We start from the raw sequence: 21,951 nt of genomic DNA, 5'->3' as shown, positions 1-21,951 counted from the left end.
ACTATATAAAATATTTTTTTTAAAAAAAGGGGTGCCTGGGTGGCTCAGTCAGTTAAGTGTCCGGCTTTGGCTCAGGTCATGATCTCACGGTTCATGGGTTCAAACCCCTTGTCGGGTTTTGTGCTGACAGCTAGCTCATAGCCTGGAGCCTGCTTCAGATTATGTATCTCCCTCTCTCTCTGACCCTCCCCCTGTTTGTGCTGTCTCTCAAAAATAAATTTAAAAATTAAAAAAAATGTTTTTCTGACATTGGGCAGAAATCCTGACTCTTTGCATCCTACGGATAAACTACTATGGATTGGGAAGATGGATCTTCCCGGACTTGGCAAACTTTTCCTTCCTCTTGAAAATTCCAGCTCTCCTGGCTTTGAGATGCAGTTGGAATTATGCCCTTATCGTGATGCGCAGTTACATGGGGATGGCCGCTCCCTCGGCGTACTGTGTCTGGGCTTGTGTGTTTTGCAACAACTAAATATTTGGTCAATTGATACTTCCAAAACTGATTTCAGTTTTTTTAGTCGTAGATCTCTGAATGGGAAAGGAAGACATTTGAAACAAAAAGGTAGTTGAGACTTATTTTCCTAAATAGTGCTGTTGCTAACACACGGTATGTATTATTTATCACTAGAATCCGTCAACAGCTTTTTCAATGTTTGCTAGAAAAGTATCTATTCAGTGTGATCTCTTCTAAATTACAGCTATTGAGAGAAGAAAAGACAGAGGGCAGGCGCGTTGTTAGGGGAAAAGTACACAATGCAGACAGGAGCATTTCTCTTCCGTGTTTTAAATAGACATCTTTGAGACACAGCAGACCCTTGAGTCTCTGTGTCCGTTGACTGTGGTTTTCAATGGTACTGCCCGTGCCACTGTCCTGAAGAATGAGTGGCAGGGCAAGAGGGAGGTGGTTCCTCTGTCACTCCTCACCCCTGCCACCGCTTTCAATCCTCTCCTCACCCCCAACTAATTTGAAGTGGAAATTTTGCACGGTCTTTAGACAAATACTCTAAAAGCTGGTCAGTGCTATAAATAGAGCAATGGATTTTAGTAATCACCACTGAATCAACCAAAGAAAGAAAAACTCTTATCAAAGGCTGCCTGCCATCTGCTTGGAATCAGCATAAAATTAAGATGTAAAACACAAACTTGTTCTTTATGCTGACATCCAAGGGGCTTTCTGCAGAAACTCTTGATTTGTAGTTATTGGAGGTGCCATGTGATTGGTATAGCGTAAGTGTTCAATGCAGAGAACAAATAATCACATTTTCACGCTCATCAGCAAATAAGGTTTGCTAGGCCCTATCTGTGCTCTCGCCTAGGGGGTCCTATGAGAGATTCCAATCTGCCAACAGATCTAAATGCCTCACCCCACAACCAGAGTTCTTGCCCCAGTAAGGACTATGCCTCCAGGTAAAAAGCTGTCTCCTGGCTCCCCAGGAACTTTGTGAAGAGGAATGAATAGAAACTCTCACCGCTACACCGGCTGGGAACTGACTGCCAGAAAGCCCCCCAGGCACTGCTCCTGAGTGCCTGCCTCCTGTCCTTGTTTTTTTTTCCTTATTTGTAACATTTATTCATTTTTGAGAGACTGAATAATCTGAAGATTCTGAAGCAGTCTCCAGGCTCTGAACTGTCAACACAGAGCCCTACGCAGGACTCAAACTTACAGACTATGAGATCATGACCTAAGTGAAAATCGGATGCTTGTTCGACTAAGCAACCCTGTCCTTGCTTTTTAAACAAAGCATGTCTAGGAAAAGACAGAAGTTAGCTCTGGGAAGAAAAGCTTTTGGAGGCAAATCATCTCATGCAATAATTCTGTGCTTTTCAGCACTGTATGCAGATATATTTGTTGCTCATTTAAATCCTAAATTCACAGGATTACTTGAACATACTGAGAATCAGGAGGTATTTGTTGAAGAAATTATGAAATTGACAGATGTTCTCTGATGTTAAAACCCTTTGATACAGGAAGAAATACTCCTTTATTTAACTCATTTTATATCTGCATCTCTGTTTATCTAGGAGAGAACCCCTCCTGTACGTAGAATATCTTTCTTTGAGATGGTCTGCCCTAATAACACCTTGTGGCTAAGCTCCAAAATCTCCAGACCCCCAACAATCTAGATACCTGTCCTTCCTTCCTTCCCCACTTAGCACACTGATGATGTAGCAATGGCCAGCTTAGTACTCTTGGCCATGGCTTGACCTTTGGAAAAGAGCTTAGTTCTCTGAGCCTCAGTTTCCTTTTCTGTAGAATGGGAGTTTTGTAAGGTTTACAGAATACCTGTAAATCACTTATGGTCCGTGGCACCCAGTCAGGTTAGCTTCTATTATTATTTTACTATTCATCTTTTTGTCTCTCTCATCTCTTGTGCTTTAATTTCAGCTTTATCTGTCTATTTCTTATCTTCTATTTTTTAAATTTTTATTTATTCAGAGAGAGGAGAGTGTACACGTGAGTGGTGGAGAAGCAGAGAGAGGGGGAGAGGCGGAGAGAGAGAATCCTAAGTAGCTTCCGTGCGTACTGTCAGTGCAGAGCCCAACTCAGGGCTTGATCTCATGGTTCATGAGATCATGACCTGAGCTGAAATCAAGAGTCAGATGCTTACCCGATTGAGCCATCCAAGCACCCCTTACTTCTCCTTGCCCTTCTTTCTTTTTTCTGTCATCTATTTCTTCCTCTCTCATTAACTACATGTAACAGAAAAATGCAAGCATGTTCTGGGCAATGCAAATGGCACGAACGAGACCTTGGAGTCAGAAACGAGCCAGGAGTGAGCAGGGTTCAGGAAGAGACCGTCGGGGAAAGAGGTGCTCACTTCACGACTGGGGTGGGCCAGATCCAGGGAGACTGATGACCCTGGCGTGTTCTCCGCTCCGCCCGCTCGGTGCTCAGCCCTCCCAGCCTGCACGTGGGCCACTCCTCCTCCTCAACTCCCTCCCTCCACCCAAACGTTGCAGGACCACTCTGCTCTCCTTCTACGGCATGTGGATAGAGAGCAGAGGCCCAGAAAATTCTAAAAGTTGAAAAGCAGACCACTTGGCCCCCACCTCACCCCACACTCCTTGTCCTCTGTCCGCCTCCCTGCCCTTGCCACATCCCCCCCTTCCGTCCCCTTCCTGTCCCCCACCCATCCCTTGCCCAGCCTTCTCCCGGCTTTACTCTTCTCCTTAGCCCTGACCACTGGCAGTGGTTGCCTTCCCCTTACCAGCTGGAAACACTCACCCCTGGGGCTAAGCACAGGGCTTTGGGTCTGTTTTCCTTTTGGCAGAAACCCCAGTGTCCAGAACAGGGCCTGGCCCAGAGCAGACTGTCCGTAGATACTGACAGATACTAAAGCACGTTTAGCAGACATTGCAGGCCCTGTCTAAGGCTGCACATTCCCTCCCCACTGGCCACCCCCCACACACGGTTTGCCCCCGGGCATGGCTTCTTACACTTGTGTTAGCTGTGCTCAAGCCCTTGCAGGTATGGGCCCTTGCCAGGGCCACTAGACTGTGCCAGAGAGACGGACCGTATCAGGGTGTGCCAGGCCAGCCCTCCTTCCCCATCTGAGCAGCGGGTCTGGCCGGGCAGGGCTGCTTGTTGTCTTACACACAGGGGGAGGGGAGGGGACTCCTGGCCCGGCTTACTCGTGTTGTCCAGCTTCTTGTGTGGCCACTCTCCAAAGTGGCCCAGTCTGGACAGAAGTTAAATGGTTTCTCAGTGTAGCTTTCTATGTCCCCCACTCTCTGTGGACCAAGGCTGCACCAGAAGTGCCCAGTTCCACCAGATATACAAGCATGCTCATTCAGCAGGCTCCTTCTGCACATGCCTACCCAGCCCCTGAGATCCCGGAACCCACACCAGAGTTCAGCAGGCCAGTGCGTCCCGGAGCTATGGCCAGCGCTCCTGTCCAGGGTGCGGCAGCACCACTGCCTTGCCGTTTGTGTGATGTGGCCCATTCACAGATTCCGTACCTATCATTCCTTTCTGCGTTCTTACCCGCCAGTGGTCATTTGCTTTGGAACAGGACATCTGTGCTTTCCATATGCAAACCCCTTTCTTTCCCTTGTCCTCCTTGACTTCATAAAAACATGTGAGCCCTTCTTTGTCCCTACTCTTTGGCCTGTCTCATGCTCTCGTGGGCACGCAGTGGCCCAGCGCACCCATCCCTCCTCTGTGTGCCTCGGCAGCAGGGACAGTTGGATATCGCACCTGCAGAAATCAGCTTCAGAAATGGTGGTGGGGTTTATGTTGTTGCTTTTGTTTATTAATCAGAAAAGGCTATTTAGGCAGAAACGAGTGTGGGAGGAACAACTCAGAGGAAAGACAGACTTCATCACCTTGGATATAAAATGAGAGACTCGGGGTGCCTGGGTGACTCAGTTGGTTGAGTGTCCGGCTTCGGCTCACGTCATGATCTCACGGTTTATGGGTTTGAGCCCCGCATCGGGCTCTGTGCTGACTGCTAGCTCATAGCCTGGAGCCTGTCTTCAGATTCTCTGTCCCCTTTTCTCTCTGACCCTCCCCTGCTTGCGCTCTCTGTCTCTCAAAAATCAATAAAATAAGTATAAAAAAAACCCAAAATAAACAAAATAAAAAAATGAGAGACTCAAAGCATGACTGGAAGAAATAGGTTTGGAAATTTGGGGCTTTATGGAGAAAATATGGCTACCAATCCCAAAGGGCTATGAAGAAGAGTCATTTTTATCTACCTCCTCCTCTAGCCTGGCTTCACCATTATAATTATGAGAAACTTCTTCCTTATTTTCAAGTAATAGAAGCGCAGGAAATGGTCTTAAGTAAGTAAGAGGCTATTACCCAGGAGGGTCTCTAGGAGCCCCCAGGGACTGCCCAGAACTCCGAGGAGGAAGAGAAACTGGGGGCACTCTCGCTTCTCTATTGTCCTCTGCTCTCTGGGTGTCACCCTCCTTTTCTCCCTGCACAAATATGTCTTACTCAGCCTGGCCTGTGGAGTATGGCCGAAGGTGATTCCCTAGTTTATATGTTACAAGATCCGCCACAAAAATCCCAATTGCAAGTTTCCAAAGGGAGGACCAGATGAGGCTGACTCGCAGCAGGTGTCCGCCGCGCTCAGGTAACTCCCCTGCACACCTGGATCGGGCTGTGCACCGTCTGCAGGATGGGAGTGTCCAGTTTACCTGTAAAAGGACAGGACCCTTCTGGGTAAACAGCCCGGAGGCATCAGCTATAATCTTTTTCTCCTTGTTTTGAAGAATTCCCCTTAAAGTTTCACCTCCAAGTCTAGCGCTTCCCACCAGGTCTGCTTAAAGTAAATCAAGAAGCTACTCTGAGCCTAGATATTCTTATTAATATTAATATCTGCAAGCCTAGGCATTCTGCAGTACCCCTTAGCTTTGGCACCTGACTGGGTGTAAGGAAGAGTTGGATTTTTTTTCAGTTTATTTATTTATTTATTTAGAGAGAGGCGGGGGGGAGGGAGAAGGGAGGGGTAGAGAGAGAATCCCAAGCAAGTTCTGCAGTGTCAGCACAGAGTCCGACATGGGGCTCAAACTCCTGAACCGTGAGATCATGACCTGAGCCTAAATCAAGAGTTGGATGCTGACCAACTGAGCCACCTGGGCGCCTCTAAGGAAGAGTTTTTATTCTGTTCCATTTTTACAAAGTGTACCTGTCACTGTTATGTCATTTGGGAGCCAGGAGTAACCCCCAGTGACACTGGGAAGTGCACAAAGTTTGTCTCTGGCAGACTCTCCACCTTGTGCCCATGGATTGTTTCTCTCGCCTCCTCCTGTCGCTTGTCTGCTGAGTTGCCCCGTCCAACCACCCTGCTGAGACCTGCTGGCTCCAGTTTCCAGATCCTAGTGCTGCTTCTCCCTTGCTCGAGGCTTTGCATGTTTCTGATAGTCTACACATTATGGTTAATTTGAAAAATCACCTGTTTCCTCCAAACCAACCTGGTAAGTCACTCAGAACCCTTTGTTCTGTGATTCACCAAGATTTACTATTGCATCACAAAGTGTACAACGTCAGTTTTGAAAGGGCGCATTCACAAAAATGGCAGCTCAGTAAATCTAGTAGTCATGTTTTAAATGGGTCTTCTTGGGGCGCCTGGATGGCTCCATAGGGTAAGCGTCCAACTTTGGCTCAGGTCATGATCTCACAGTTCATGGGTTCGAGCTCTGTATTGGGCTCTGGGCTGACAGCTCAGAGCCTGGAGGCTGCTTCAGACTCTGTGTGTGTGTGTGTGTGTGCGTGCTCACGTGCACATATGTGCATCTGCCCTCCTCCCCTGGCACACTCTCACTCTCTCCCTCTCAAAGATAAACAGACATTAAAAAATATGTTAATGGGTCCTTCTGAGACCAATAACACGATGCCTTTATCCAGTGCAATTTCGTTAACGGCAGGGATTACAGGCAAGAGAGGAAACAACTTTTGGACAAGGTTCTCACATAGGTGAGTGCCTTCTCTGCCTGCCAGGATCTGACTAAAAGCTTATCCCTGACATGTTTTTATGTAAATATTGGAACACCATCATTGTAAATCCTTTACAAACCATCAGGACCTGGTGGGAAGAGGATAGATTTTGACAGCAAACCCAAGAGCGGCTCCTTGCTTCGGCCACACTCCAAGAAAGTGGCATGGTCCAGCTCTTCCACAAATGTAAATCATCTACTAATGAGTCTGACCCGTATCGAGTAGTTAGCTGATATGAATTTTATGTTTTGCTTTATTCTGAAGAACACATCAATGGGATTATTCTACATGACTAAATGGCTGATTCTGGCATTTAAAGTCCAGCGAAATACTCCTTTTGTATTTTGCGAGGAGAAAACTAAGAGCACCAATGATCACTCACTGTCCATATTCGTTGGGTATTTTTCAAAGTTCTAGGATGAGGAAACTATTCAGATATGCATTTCTTTATTCAGTGAATACGGACTGAGGGGCAGCTGTGTGCCAGGCACTACCAGGTGCAAGAAAGACCGGTGGGGACAGTAGAGCCTGAGCCCTTCTACTGGGTGATATTCAACTCGAGTGGCTTTGCTCCTCCTGGGACCTCTGGCAGAGACGTTTCTGATCCTCGTAACTGGGATGTGCTAACAGGGTATCCAGCAGAGGCCAGAGATCCTCCTAAACATCCTACAATGCCCAGCACATCCTACAAGTCCCGACCACACAGAGTTTTCTGGCCCCCACGTCAGTAGTGCTGGGGTTGACGGAATACGCACTAGACCATGGAGGAGAACTAGAGGCTTGGAGGGCAGGGGATTGGTGCAAGAACGTTGGAGCTGATACCCTGATAAACCTGGGAGGAAGTTGGTGCAAGAATATGTCACTTTACGCAGTGGGGAGATACGCAAAAACACTTTGTGGCCATTGCTGTTACAGAAATTAAATCCTTTTTTAAAACTACAAGAACAGCTGCTGCATAGACAGATCTGGGGGTCAGTGGTGTTCCGGTTGACACACCCAGTTCTCTGGCTGCACCTACGGAGCAGGCTTCTCTGGGAAACCCAGTCTCTGATCACAGACCGAGCGATTCCCCTTGGCTGTTTCTCTTACATCTGAAAAGGTTCACTTCAAGGTCAGTATTTCATCTGATCTTGCAAGAAGGAAAAGTCCAAAGTTTAACCTAATTTCTCATGAGTTTAATGTCACATGATTATGAGAAAAGAAGTAGATGGCAAGAAGAACCCTTGGCTGAGCTCAGGAGGCCAAGTGCAGCTGGCCCTGTGGGTGACTCCAGACAAGCCCTTGGGGTGACTCTAGGCAGAAGCTAGACTACATGACCCCCAAAACCCAGCAACTTGTAGCTGGAAGTGATGTTAGCCACCTCTAGCCCCCTCTTCTATGCTAAGACAAAGCTGCCTTTGACCCAAAGAGTCCTTTTAAAATCAAAGTAAAAGAATAAAATTCTCATTTAAAAAAATTTTTTTAATGTGGTTTTTTTTTTTTTTTTGAGAGAGAGAGAGAGAGAGACAGAATGTGAGTGGGGGAGGGACAGAGAAAGAGGGAGACACAGAATCCAAAGTAGGCTCCAGGCTCCCAGCTGTCAGCACAGAGCCCAATGCAGGGCTCGAACTCATTAACTAGGAAATCATGACCTGAGCCAAAGTCAGAGGTTTGACAGACTGAGCCACCCAGGCGCCCCCTGAAGTTCTCATTTTTAATATAAACAATAAAAACAACCAACTGAGGCGATATGGTTTTAGTTTATACCAGTGAGTCTGTATCAGGGTTATTTTGCCCCTTGGGCACATTTGGCAAAATCCAGGACATTTGTGGCTGTTCCAGCTCAGGGGAGCTACTGGCATCTAGTGGGTAGAGGCCAGGGATGCTGCTAAACGTGTATGGTGACAATGATTTATCCAGCCCGAAATGTCCCTGGTGCCAAGGTTCAGAAATGATGTACGCTGACCGACCCGGGAGAAGCAAACTTTGTAACTGTAGTGCATCACAGATAGCACTTTCCATGTCTTACGGTCTAGAACCTGGTCTGAGCTGATTACACACTTGGATGGGGTCTGTGCTGACCCATCAAAACACACTAGTTATGAAACCTCGAGGGAATGCAGCCTTCCAGATTCGGCAGATGTGAGACAAATAACATCCTGCCCATTTAGAGTCAGGTCAGGGGATGCTCGCTGAATGCCCGAGATTTTTCTTGACAAATCTGGCTCTTGTTTGCACAAAGTGGCCATTCCTGGGCTATTTGTCAAACATACCTTATCTCCCGTAATATCGTCTTTTTCTGTTTGGTGTGGTTTTGGAATTCCAGGCAGCCCATGCCCGGCATAATGGTCTTGGACAGACAGTCTTCCTGTCTGGGGTATTTTCTTCCTGTCTAGGGTATTTTAGTTACTGCCTTAAAGCTGGCAAAATGTTCTTTTTTCTGAAAAGATATTCTTGAAAATCAATAAACCTCACAGAATGGAAAAAGCTGATTAGTGATTTTTCAAGATACGGGGTACTTCGTTGGGAGAATGGCCATCATAACTCAGCCCTAAATAAAATGCGTTCAGAGAGTGACCTCAGCATTACATACAGCCTCCTGTTCTGAGGTTGCCCTTGCAGACCCAAAAGAAAATTGAACAATATATCAGCCATGAAAATAAACAGTGGCCCATCACAAAGAGGAAATTAGGCAGTGGGCCTAAAATAATGTTTAACTAACTTTACGTTCCCCTCTGTCCCCATTTTGTTTTATTTCTGCGGGAATGTGTATTTGTGGGGACACACAAGTTATTTGCTATTCAAAACACGTCTGTCTGCATTTGTTTGGCTGGAGACGTGAGATTGAAGGCAGTGGGGATGTGCTGATGGGAAAGGATGCTGGTACATGTGGGCGGGGCTAATAAGCATTAAATGCAATTTTGATATGCATCATAATTTTTAAAAAATATTGGTAAAAAGTAAAATTTTAGAAAATACTGGCATAGCCTATATTTTCCTAAAGCATTCATTAGGCTGGTTTCTATTTTGTGTATGTAAAGTAAATATTATAGCTAGTCTCCTAATTTCTAAATAATCTATTTTCTTTCTTTTCTTTTCTTTTTTAAACATTGTGTTTTCATTTTTACCCCAAGGTATGGAGATATTTCCCATGCAATTTCTTATCCACCTGAGATGTTTGAGAAAAAAAATTGTCACTCCTCTTTTGCATGACCCTCCATGCCTCCCCCCCCACCTCCACAGGTCTTTGGCTGTGCTGTTTCCTCTTCTTGGAATGTCCTCCCCAAGCCATCTGCCACCCCAGTCCACACTACTTCCCCCTCAGACCCCATCCTTCCCGGTCTGGTGAACTCTTTCCCATCCTTCAAAAGTCAAATATCATTTTCCCCAGACTTCTCAGGAAGAATTTATTGTAATCTCTCTTATACTCCCGTAGGATCATTATTTATGTTGCCTGTTTATTCTTTTTTTTAATGTTTTTTATTTATTTTTGATACAGAGAGAGACAGAGCATGAGAGGGGGAGGGGCAGAGAAAGAAGGAGACACAGAACCGAAAGCAGGCTCCAGGCTCTGAGCTAGCTGTCAGCACAGAGCCTGATGCGGGGCTCGAACCCACAAACATGAGATCTGACCTGAGCCAAAGTCAGAGGCTTAACTGACTGAGCCACCCAGGCGCCCTGCCTGTTTATTCTTATAAATGATCCTTGAGCATAGGGAGGTCTGTGCTCCTCTGACCCATCCGACATTGAATATTCAAAGACTAGTACAATGCCAGGTTCAAAGTAGGCAGTCGACGTGCAGGTATGAAATACATGCGTGAATAGTGAATGGGTGGATACGTAGATGACATAGGAAATAATTCATCTCTCTGACATCCTTTTCCCACTAATTTGTAAAGCCACTTCAGAGGTATACCAATTCTCCACAGACGGATGATCCAGTGTCTAACCTTTCTGCTCTGTACTACCAGTCTGTCTGTCCATCCTGCAGTGTTTTACTTTTTTGTTACTATAGGACTCTTGATATATGGTCAGATGTATTTTCCTACATTCTTTTACTTACTCAAAATTATTGTGGCTAGGGGCACCTGGGTGGCTCAGTTGGTTAAGCATCCAACTTCAGCTTAGGTCATGATCTTGCAGTTCACAAGTTCGGGGCCCCCACATCCGGCTCTATGGTTGTCAGCTCAGCACCTGGAGCCTGCTTCAGATTCTGTGTCTCCCCCTTTGTCTGCCCCTCCCCCGCCAAAGATAAACATTAAAAACAATTAAAAAAACAAAATTATTGTGGCTAGTCTTTTTTGGCTTTATTCTTTCATATGAATTTTAGGGCCATCTTGTCAGGTTTTGTGAAAAGTGCCATGGAGATTTTGACTGAAATTGTATTGGATTTATAGATTTTTGGAGGATAATTGACATATTTATAACATTGAGCATTGCTATGCAAGAATATAGACTATCTCTCTCCTTATTTATGTCACTAATGCCTTTAGTTATTTTCTAATTATTTTAGATTGTGTTGTAAATGGAGTCCTTAATTTTATTGTTTAATAAAATGAGTTATTAATTATGTTTAGTAATGCTTCTGATTTCTTTATATTGCTCTTATATTATGGAAACTTCATGGCCTGTTTTTTTCTTTCAATTATATATTTCCTTGCCTCACTTTATTACGCTGGCTAAATTCTTTAGGATAATGCTCAAGAGAAGCATTAATAGACAGCCTTATCTTTTTGCTGACTTTGAAGGGAATTATTCTAATATTTCATCTTTAAGTATGATGACCATTATGTGTGTGTCAGAGATATCTTTAACCAACTATTTTTAGGAGCACTTATGCTAAGTGCTGTTTTTATGAATGGATGTTGAATTTTATTGATTGTCGTATTCTAATTTTTGAAATGATTATGTGGTTTCTCTCTCCTGTTATTGTGGTGAATTCTAGTGATGTGTTATCTACTTTAAATCCTAGAAATAAGCCCCCCTTGGTATGACATTTTCTTTAAATATAAAGCTACATTCAGTAAGATTTTTTTTTAGGATTTTGACATTTATGGTCATAATTGAAATTGACCTATAATCTTACTTTCATGTTCTTATATAGTTTTGAGTCAAGATTATATTAGCTCATAAAGTGAACTCTGGACCTTTTCTTCTTTTTTTTTTCCCTCCTCCAATCTGGAATAGTCTATAACAGAGATGATGTATTTGTTAAATATTTAATAAAACTTAAGAAAATCATTTAGGTTCATTAACTATTTGAGGGTAGATGCTACACTACAGATTCAGTTACTTAATGTGTATAATTAAATTTAGGTTTTCCATATTACTTGGGGTAATTTTTGATAATTTACACTCCTTAAGAAACATATCCATGTCAGGGATGCCTGGGCGGGACAGTCGGTTAAGTCTCTGACGTCGGCTCAGGTCATGATCTCACAGTTTAGAAGTTTGCGCCCCACGTTGGGCTCCGTGCTGACAGCTCAGAGCCTGGAGCCTGCTTTGGATTCTGTGTCTCCCTCTCTCTGCCCCTCCCCTGCACAGTTCTGTCTGTCTGTCTGTCCCTCAAAAATAAACATTTATTTGACATGGAAGTATCCATGTCAAAAAAGAAAATTATCCATGTCACAAAACTTTTAATTTTGCTGGTATAAAGCTAGTATGCTCTAGATTTATATTTTATATTTTTACTGCATTTGCATTTATTTCTCTTTATACTTGTGTTTTTCTTTGTTATCTTGCCCAAAGTTTGCCTATCTTATAAATCTATTTTAAAATCTTTAAAACTTTTGAAGAACATCTGGGTGACTTCGACTCAGGTCATAATCTCACAGTTCATGGGTTCAAGCACTGTGTTGGGCTCTGTGATGACAGCTTGGAGCCTGCTTCAGATTCTGTGTCTCCCTCTCCCTCTTTGCCCCTCCCCACTCATGCTCACTTGCTCTCGCTCTCGCTCTCTCTCTCTCTCTCTCTCTCTCTCTCTCTCAAAGATAAACATTCAAAAAAATTTTAAAAAAAAATCAGTCTTGAGGGTTTTTTATTGTTTATTTTATCTTTTCTCTCTATCATTATATTCTGCACTAATCTTTCTTATTTTCTGTTTTACTTCATTATTTTCTTGCTTCCTAAATAGTATGCTTAGCTTATTAATGTTAAACCTTTAAAAAAAAATTTGTTTTGTTTTGTTTTTGAGAGAGACAGAGAGAGACAGCGCAAGCAGGGGAGGAGCAGAGAGAGAGGGAGACACAGAATCCGAAGCAGGCTCCAGGCTCTGAGCTAGCTGTCAGCACAGAGCCTGATGCAGGGCTCGAACCCATGAACCGTGAGATCATGACCTGAGCTGAAGCCAGACGCTTAACTGACTGAGCCACCCAGGCGCCCCTAAAAAATTTCAACCTATATTTTTTAATATATGCCTTGAAACCTTCTTTACCCTATAAGTGTTTTATTTGTCTTTCAATTCCAAATATTTTGTAGTTTCCATTAAGATTTTTTCTTTGCTAAATTTCTAGAATTTTAAATTTCCAAATATACTGGGGTTTGGCAGTCTATTATTGACCTTTCATTTTATTGAATTGTAGTCAGAATATGATCAGCTCTTTGTAGGTTGAGGCTTGCTTTTTGGTCAGTTTGTGTAAATATTTAGTGCCCTTTCTCTTAAACATACATATTCTATAAATTGTTGGATATGAGGTCCCTTTTGTAGCCAGTTTGCCTATTTTATATATTAATTTCTGTGAATAGATGTTAAAAATCATTATGATAATGGGTTTATAAGTTTCTCCTTGTAACTCTTTCCACTTTTACTTTATATTTTTTGAGACCTTGTTGTCATGTGCATAATAGTTCAGGATTAATTTATCTTTAGGGTAAAACTAAATCCCTAATCATTATATAATGATGATCTTTATCACTAATAGAGGAAGTATATATTTTATATCAGGATGTTTATTTGGGGTTTCTGTTGGCTAGCATTAGCCAGGCATGTTTTTTCTAGCCCTTGACTTTCAACATTTCCATTTCATTATGTGGTTCTTGCAAAGATTTTTTGAATATCTACAAATTTGTCTTTTATTTGATGTGAGAGCCATTGATATATATTGTGATTAGAGATAAATACGGATTTTTCACACATCCCCCATTTACTGTGCTTTTTTATTACTTTGTTTTCTTCTTTCTTGCTTTTCATTGGCTTAATCAAATCTTTATTTCTTTTTCCCTTATGCATTTTATAGATTCCATACCACCCTTTTTGTGTATACTCCAAATTCTAATACATGTGTAATTAACTTAAATAAAATCTTCCTCAGTTAATGAGTAGCTCTACTTACATACCCCAAATGATGAGAACCATTGACTGTTTTGACTTTCTAAAGCCCCTCCAATCTTCTGTGCTATTTTTTCACTCTGTTTTTAAGTCCCTTGAAATTAGTCATCTTGTTATTGTTTTAGGCAGACAGAGCCTGATTAGATTGGCCCCTCTTGCCAATTTCTTGCTCACTGTGGCTTCTTGAATCCTGTTCTTGCCACGAAACTCAGTTATGTTTCCTGTAGACGTATATACCCCGTAGTATTTCACTGACTAAGGATCTGTGAGTAACACTCTTGGCATTTGTCTGGAAAATATTTTTATTTCATCCTCACTCTGGAGTACAGAGTTAGTTAGGTTGGCAGTAATTTGCTCTGAGTTCTTTGATGAAATTTTTCCATAATCTACTAGCATCTTTTTGTTGAACAGAACTGTTTTCATCATAATTGCTGTCCTTTGGCAAAAATAACCTGGGTGAGTTTTGTTTTGTATTGTTTTGTTTTTTAGGAGTTTGCTTGCCCTTTGGTATTCTGCAGTTTCTTTAAAATCTGTATAGGTTAGATTATATTTTTAATTTACCATGCTTGAGATTCAGTTAGCTTTTCTGAATCCGAAGATGATGTGCTTTTACTAATTCTAGAAAGATCTCAATGGTTGCTCTTTTTGAATACTGCTTCCAAGTATGACCTAAACCCCAACATCTTTCAGCTTTTCAAGATCATCCTTCATTTGCTTCCCTCTGCTCTACATTTCCAGCCTCTTATGCCTATTGCATCAATCCCATTAGCAAGGGAACATTCCCTAATGTCTCCCATTTTTTATTTAAAAAAAATTCTCCTTGACCCCATATCTCTCTGGAGCTATTTCATTGCTCTGCTGAACATCATAGCCAAATTTCTTGACAAATTTGCCTACATGTTCCTCCATTTCCATACCTCCCATTTATTCTTCATGTCACTTCAATAGGACTTTTGCCCTCACTAATGCGAAGAGACTGCTCTTGCCAAGGTTACCAGTAACTTCGTGTGTCTTAACTTCAGTTTAGTCTTCTTCTAACTGGACCTCTTCCCAGCATCAAACATGGTTGACCACTCCTTCCCCAAAATACTGGTCACCTTTTGGCTTCTGAAGCACTTGACTCTCTTAGTTCTAAGTCTCGGAGCACACAGAGACCTTGGGTTGAACTCCACATTCTTCATTTTCTGCTCTCTGTCCCTAATAGTTTTTGTCCACTTACACAATGTTAATTACCATTTATTTGTCAGAATGGCCAGATGTGTGCCTCCAGCCCTTACTCCTCTGAGCTACTGAATTATGTGGGGATTCCTGCTCTTAGCACCTTTAAACTTAAACTGTCTAGAGCTGAATTCTTGAATTTCTCCCCAAAAGAGTGTCTTCCTTGTCTCAGCAAATATCTTCACTTCCACCTGGTTTCTAAAGCTAGAATCTAAGAGTTATTCTCCATTCCTCTTTTCCTCCAGGAGCCACAAGTCGTATGAATTTTGTCTTTAAAATATACCTCAAATCCATCCACTTCCCAACTCCACCTCCAGCACCCTGATCTTGGACCTCAGTCATTTCTCAACTAGAAACTACTACTAGTTTCTGAATCTCTTTCACTGCAGGCATTCTCTCATCCATTTTCAACATGGTGGTTGGAACATTTTTTTTTTTTAATCCTCTTCCCACTTAAGAGTCCTTCAAGAGCTTCATATTGGACCTAGATTAAAAGAAAATCTAGACTCATTAATAAAACCTTCAAGGCCCTTTCTTACCTTCAGCCTCATCCAAGTTCTCTACCCTCGCCCTGGTGTTCTGGCCACCCTGGCCTTTAAGTCTCAGTCAGAGCAAACTCTTTTGCTTACAGGGCCTCCTAACTTCCTTCTGACTGGAATGTTCTCCAACCCTGCCCCCACCAGGCTGGCTCTTCCCTCTCCTTCAAGCGGAGCGAGGTCACCTTTCATAGCCTTCCTGACCTCTGTGGATAACACTGGGGTCTCTCTTAAGTCTCTCTAGTAACAATCTTCTTTTTTCTTTATAGCCCTTTCCACACATTTTATTTTATGGATCTTGCAATTTCAACAGTGTATGAACAGTCAACTAACTGTGTTGCCATTATTAACTGCACTGTCCCTTTAGAGTCTTTCTAGTAAAATATGAAGAATCCTTGGATTTCTAAATTTAGAAAATGCTCAACTGCCAATAGAAGCCCTTACTGAGAGATGCTTTCAGTACCACACTGACTCTGAGTGAGCCTCTGAATGAACCCCCGATGTCTTGGCTCTGAGAGGGTGCAGGCGCTCCCTGGGATCCTGCAAGGAGGTTTTGTCATAGCTTAGTGTCCTTTCCTTACAACACAATTACCCATTTTTAGTAAAAACAATTCTCAGAGGTGGGTTTTTTTTTAATTGTTTTTCAAAGCAGAAGTACTATACTGGAAAGTGTGCATGTAATAAACTGAAATACCGAAAGACTACTATAACTTAGCTTCATTGCATAGAAACCATGGTCGTAAATTACTTTTTGGGTTTTTTTTTTTTTTTGACTGGTGCACTCTCTCTGCCTTTACAAGTCTGTGAGTTCCAGTAGAAGGGAATCAGGTCTGTTTTGTTTGTCACTTTATTCATCTCCAGTTACTGGCATATAAAAATAAGATCTCAAAGTGATATTTTTTAATTTTTATTTTACTTTAATTTTAAATAAGCCATACATTCAACATGGGGCTCAAACTCATGCATGTTCTGGGGGTGCCTGGGTGGCTCAGTTGGTTAAGTGCCAACTTCGGCTCAGGTCATGATCTCACAGCTCGTAAGTTCGAGCCCTGGGTTGGGCTCCGTGCTGATAGCTCAGAGCCTGGACTCTGTTTTGGATTCTCTCTCTCTCTCTCTCTCTCTCTCTCTCTCTCTCTCTCTCTCTCTCTCTCTCTCTGCCATCCCCCCTGCTCACATGCTCTCTTTCTCTCTCAAAAATAAAATAAATTTTTAAATATGTAAAAAAAAGAGTTGCGTGCTCTACTCATCAAGCCATTCAGGTGCCTCTGTTTCTTTTTTTTTTTTTAAGTAGAGCTCGTATCAGCATCTTCCCAAATGGTATCCATAGTTAGCATCCTCATATGTTTTTGTGTTCAACGAAAATAGCATACTGGCCTCCCAGTCTTCTAAAGAAATAATATTGTCTGCATTTCTTTTATTTGTTGATGGAGGCTTAAAATTTTGAAAGTCCTAAGTAATGTCTCATAATATTTTAATTTTGTAAAAGTAGTTAATTTTGTTTCTATGTCTCCAAGTAGACTCCTTTCATGGAGTTTGGCTTACCATGGCCACATCCGCTTTCAAGGAATCTCCTGGTTCTGTGCCTTGAAGCTCACTGGTGTTAGAGAACGTGTATTTTTGCTTTATTTTTGTTTTAAATCATGATTCACTACATGGTCTAGTCACAAGAGGACCCGTACCTGAATAACTAAATGAATATCATACTCATGATATTCAAAATATTTTACCATGTGGGGTTAATACCCAATGAGACTTGTGCCTTAGCCAATCTAAAAGGACTTTCAGTTTACACACCCATAGGCCATACTCAGGCGTGCTGAATCCAGACCCTGTCTCTAGGGAAGGCAATTCTATAGACCCTATTGGTAGCCTTATTTTCAGCCATCTCCTCTCTTTTTAATGCCTCGTCTTATTTTTTTGTGTGTGTTGTTGGATTTTTTGTTTTTTTGTTTCTGGTTTTTTTAGGGTTGTTTTGTTTTTGGGTTTTTTTTTTTTTTTTTTTTGAGGGGGAAGTGGCTCAAAGACTTCAAAGCTTTTAATCTTCCCATAATCATGTCTTATTTATACCTGCCTGGATATTCTACACATGGAGCAACTTTAGTCAAAAAAAACACAGTAATTGAGTTCTACCTCCCAGAACTTGCTGAGCTAAATGCAGGTTATAGTGACTGGCCCAGGCTATCTTGGGTTTGTCCATACAGCGCCTTGTTTGGGGTGGTGAGCGTCTCATTCCTTAGCTGATGTCACGGCCTATAATCTTACTGTCGCTCCACATTCCTTTGCGACTCTGGCCTAGGGTATGGTGGACAGAGGAGGATTTTCAAAGATCAAAGCACATCTCTGTTTTCTCCGGTCTGTTTGTAACTCCCCCTCACTGGAAAGAAAGGGCCCAGGAAGGGATGCCCGCTCCCACTGACGTCTTTGTTTCTTGACATCATTTATGTGTTTCATGTCTGAGGCCACGTGCCTTCAAATAACTGAATGTTCTGACATTTTTCTTCTTTTTGGATCCCAGGTCCACACGTTCCGAGGCCCGCACTGGTGTGAATACTGTGCCAACTTCATGTGGGGGCTCATCGCCCAAGGGGTTCGGTGCTCAGGTAGACATGGAACTTCCTGCATCCTTTTCATTTTACATTAAGTGCCATGATGTTGAGCTGGTGATCATTTCTCCAGAGTTGGGGAATAGACCCAGATAAGTTCTAAAGTCTAGTGTTCTGGAAGTTTCAAGGCATCTCTCCACTTAATGGAGAGACTCGTCTAGGTGTCTGCTGGAATGAAAAGAAATATCTCATGTTTATGTAAGAAAAAAAAAAAACTCCAAGCAAATACATTTTCTTATGCCACCCGAAATAGGCAGTAGTCCTTAAGTAGTCCAATTCCAATGGAATTTCAAGAGAGTTAAAACCACATATCCTTCCTATCCCCACTTTTCTACAAAAGGCAGGGCATAAAAATAGAAATTCTAGTGAACATTTACCATATACCAGGCATTGAGATAAGCACTTTTGCTTATCATGCCATTTAGCCTCACCAAAGGACCTTAAAGAGTTGCAATTATTCTCCCCATTGAATAGATGAACAAACTGAGTCTTAGAGGCAGCTGTTAATTGCTCTCAGCCACATATTAAGTGATGGAAAATGGATTCAGCTCCAGAACTCATGCTCAGTATTTTTCTGCTATAAGATTAGCAGTGCGGCTAAAGACTTTGATTGGATAGCACGTATGCAAAGCACTTTGAAACCCTTGGTGTTTTTCCATGTAGAACTGGACACACACATCCAGTGCCGACACATACCTAGCATAGGACATGTCTTACTACAGTACAACTAAGAAAAGGGGAAAGAATTGCCAAGTTAACATGTAAGTGGGCTTCCTAATTCATCCCCCACACTTTTTCTGGTAAGCAGTTTTGCCAGGAATGAGAATAGCCTCCCGTGGTATTCTGGTTGGGTTTCCGCCAACACCAGGATTGATTGCTTCCTTGCTAAGGCATTTTAAAAATAATTCTTATGGAGCATTTAAAATAAAATAAGCTAATGACACAATGCTTCGCCATCCTGCCCATTTTGGTTCACAGGATTATGGGATCTTAAATCCATCTTCTGCATAGAAAGGCCCACCTTAGCTTGTACTGTATAGATCCAGCAATCACTGGTAGTGATGCCTGGATGGTTCAAGCAGTGTTTGTATATGTGGTTTAATGCTACCTGCCCCCATCAGAAATCCAGGAGACAAGCAGCAAAGGGGCTCAGAAGCAGCCTCTCCAGGAATGTTCTAATACCCCCCTAACACACACACTTTCAACACAAAAGACTCATGGGAGTTACAGAGCATCTCACGGCTCAACTGTGAGCTAAGTGGTAGAATATCTGAATTACTCAGTAGTCATCAATTCAGGCTGTCTGATTATACCTACCAGAAATATCCTAATTGCCCGTATTATCCCATTTGAGCAGCAAATCACTCCAGAGTCAATATTATAAGAACAAAACTCTGGAATTTGGATTAGCTGGGAATAGCAACTTTCTCTGGGCTAAAAGAGTTTTTTTTTCTTTTTTTTTTAATAAAACATATTCTAAAGTTAAAATGTTAATATTCTCCAATGGCCACTGTTTGGCGTTTATATTTCCTATGAGCAGCAGGAAAACTCAAAACTGCTCATTAAGGGTTAGGAATAGCCATCACTGCCTCTCAACTCTCTGTATTTTATATGTTTTAAATGTTTTTTAAATGAACTAGACTTTATTTATAGCATCTGGAATTATAGTCATTTGCAAATCATTTGCAAAAAATACCCGAATATTTTTATGTTATGAAACATCTTAATTTTAATAAAATCTCACTGTTTCATTCTATAGAAACACACTGTTGCTTCAGATCTTAAAATGGAGTTTTAAGGAAATTAAAAATAGGATTATCATGTAATCCAGCAATTCCCCTTCTGAGTCTATACCAAAGAACTGAAAACAGGCACTCAGATATTTGTACACCTATTTTTATAACAACATTATTTACAATACCCAAAAGGGAGAAGCAATCCATGGCTGTTAGAAGAAAATTGTTAGAGAAATTCTGTCAGTGGGTACCAACTGCTAGCAAGGCTTTTAATGTGTTCATTGAACTTAAAAGTCCCTTTTCAGCTTTGGATCTTCATAAATAATTACTCTAATTATCACATTACATGGCATTGTTCTAAATTGTAAACTCTCAGGTCCTCCCACCGGTATCTAGTTAGACATTATTTCTACCCACAAGTGTCATAATAAGGCAAGTAGAAAGAAAAATGGCCCACCTAAACTGCCCAAGAAGGGGAAGGTACTGGAAACTATGGGCAACTCTCCAGGAAAAAGAAAGAAGATGCCAATGGCCATGGGTACCACAGACCAAAGAACAGAGATTCCTACAGAGACAGCAATCATGTCTTCCACAAAAGGAGCATCCAGAACGTTAGGAAAACAACCTAGCACATCCTGCCTGCCCTTTATGAGCCAAGATGAGCTCCAGGAATCAAACCCAAGAGTCCAAACATGGACCCAAAGGTTCCAGTCCCAGAAGAGAAAAGAGAAAACACCAACAACCTAGCTAATCACCAAAACTAAGCAATCTCAGTGAACTATTCTATTATTATGGCCCAGCAACAGAAAAGGCTAGATGAGAAAAATAGAATTATATAAGAGTTTCGTGAGTAAAGATGGATGTCATACTCATGTTGTGGAGAACATCATCTCCAAATGGGATGGATGTTCCAGAAAGACAGAGCAAACCCTTGAGTGTTTTCATTTTTATTTTTGGTAACATATAATTTGTGCTGAGCTTTTACAAAAGGGCGGGACAAGGCTAATGTGGCTTCTTTGTTTACAGACTGTGGATTGAACGTACACAAACAGTGTTCCAAGCATGTTCCCAACGACTGTCAACCTGATCTCAAGAGGATCAAGAAGGTGTACTGTTGTGACCTCACAACACTCGTAAAGGCTCACAACACTCAGAGACCCATGGTGGTGGACATATGCATACGGGAAATTGAAGCAAGAGGTTTGGTTTATGTGATCTTGTTTTTACTGTTGTCAAGGCAGCCTTCTTATAACTGTGAAATTGACTCTCCACTACTGATGTTGGGGAAGTGGTCTGCCCCAGCACACACACATACACACACATACACATGCAGAAAAAAGCACAGAAATAAGCTGGATCCAACCAGTGACATCAGTTTCTGTTTTGTACCTAAACCTTGCATAGATGCATTCAACATGTTTGCTAAGCATTTATTATATGCTACACATTGATATAAAAGTCACAGTTCTCACCTTCCAGAAATCGATACTGTAGTATGCATAATCAGAGGGATGGGGTGGCTGGGTGGCTCAGTCAGTTAAGCGTCCAACTTCAGCTCACATCATGATCTCACAGTTTGTGAGTTCAAGCCTTGCATTGGGCTCTGTGCTGACATCTCAGAGCCTGGAGCCTGCTTCAGATTCTGTGTGTCCCTCCCTCTCTGCCCCTCCTCCACTCATACTCTGATTCTTTCTCTCAAAAGTAAATGTTAAAAAAAAAAAAAAAGATTCAGAGGGGTAAATAAATCAGTGTTGCAGGTGTGTGTATTCAAAACACCATGCAGTCACAGAAGACGACATTTCAATGTTATTTGAGGACAACCCAGAAAGGGCTTATGGCAGAGGTGAGGTCTGAATGGAGTCTTCAAAAGTGATCCCTTTAAACAAAAAGTGATCCTTTTAAGTATGTAAAGAAGCTGTTGATCAACACATGCATTTTCTACTATGTAGAAATTCACTGCTAGTATTGGTTCTGTTTATTTTAAAGAGGAGAATGAAAGAGTAAAAAGACCTATGCAATGAAAAATCAAGAACACAGATAGAAACATTGCAATGAAAATGTTTTTCATAGTATGACTGAGTCATATTTTCCTTTATTTGTGCCTTGT

General features: G+C 42.0%; 1 protein-coding gene across 4 annotated transcripts in view; it reads left to right on the top strand.

Annotated features, from left to right (window-relative positions):
* The window catches only part of CHN2 (chimerin 2), a 291,932-nt gene that overhangs the window by 257,849 nt on the left and 12,132 nt on the right, over positions 1–21,951 (top strand). For all 4 annotated transcript variants that reach the window (XM_029925752.1, XM_029925743.1, XM_029925761.1 and 1 more), the window contains 2 exons: positions 18,021–18,105; positions 20,871–21,044. In XM_029925752.1, the coding sequence (XP_029781612.1) occupies positions 18,021–18,105; positions 20,871–21,044 (259 nt within the window). The remainder of the gene's footprint in view (positions 1–18,020; positions 18,106–20,870; positions 21,045–21,951) is intronic.

Source organism: Suricata suricatta, chromosome 2 (genome assembly GCF_006229205.1).
Source record: "Suricata suricatta isolate VVHF042 chromosome 2, meerkat_22Aug2017_6uvM2_HiC, whole genome shotgun sequence".
Classification (NCBI taxonomy): Eukaryota; Metazoa; Chordata; class Mammalia; order Carnivora; family Herpestidae; genus Suricata; species Suricata suricatta.
Note: the sequence above shows the minus strand (reverse complement) of the source record. Positions and strands in the feature narration are given on the sequence as shown.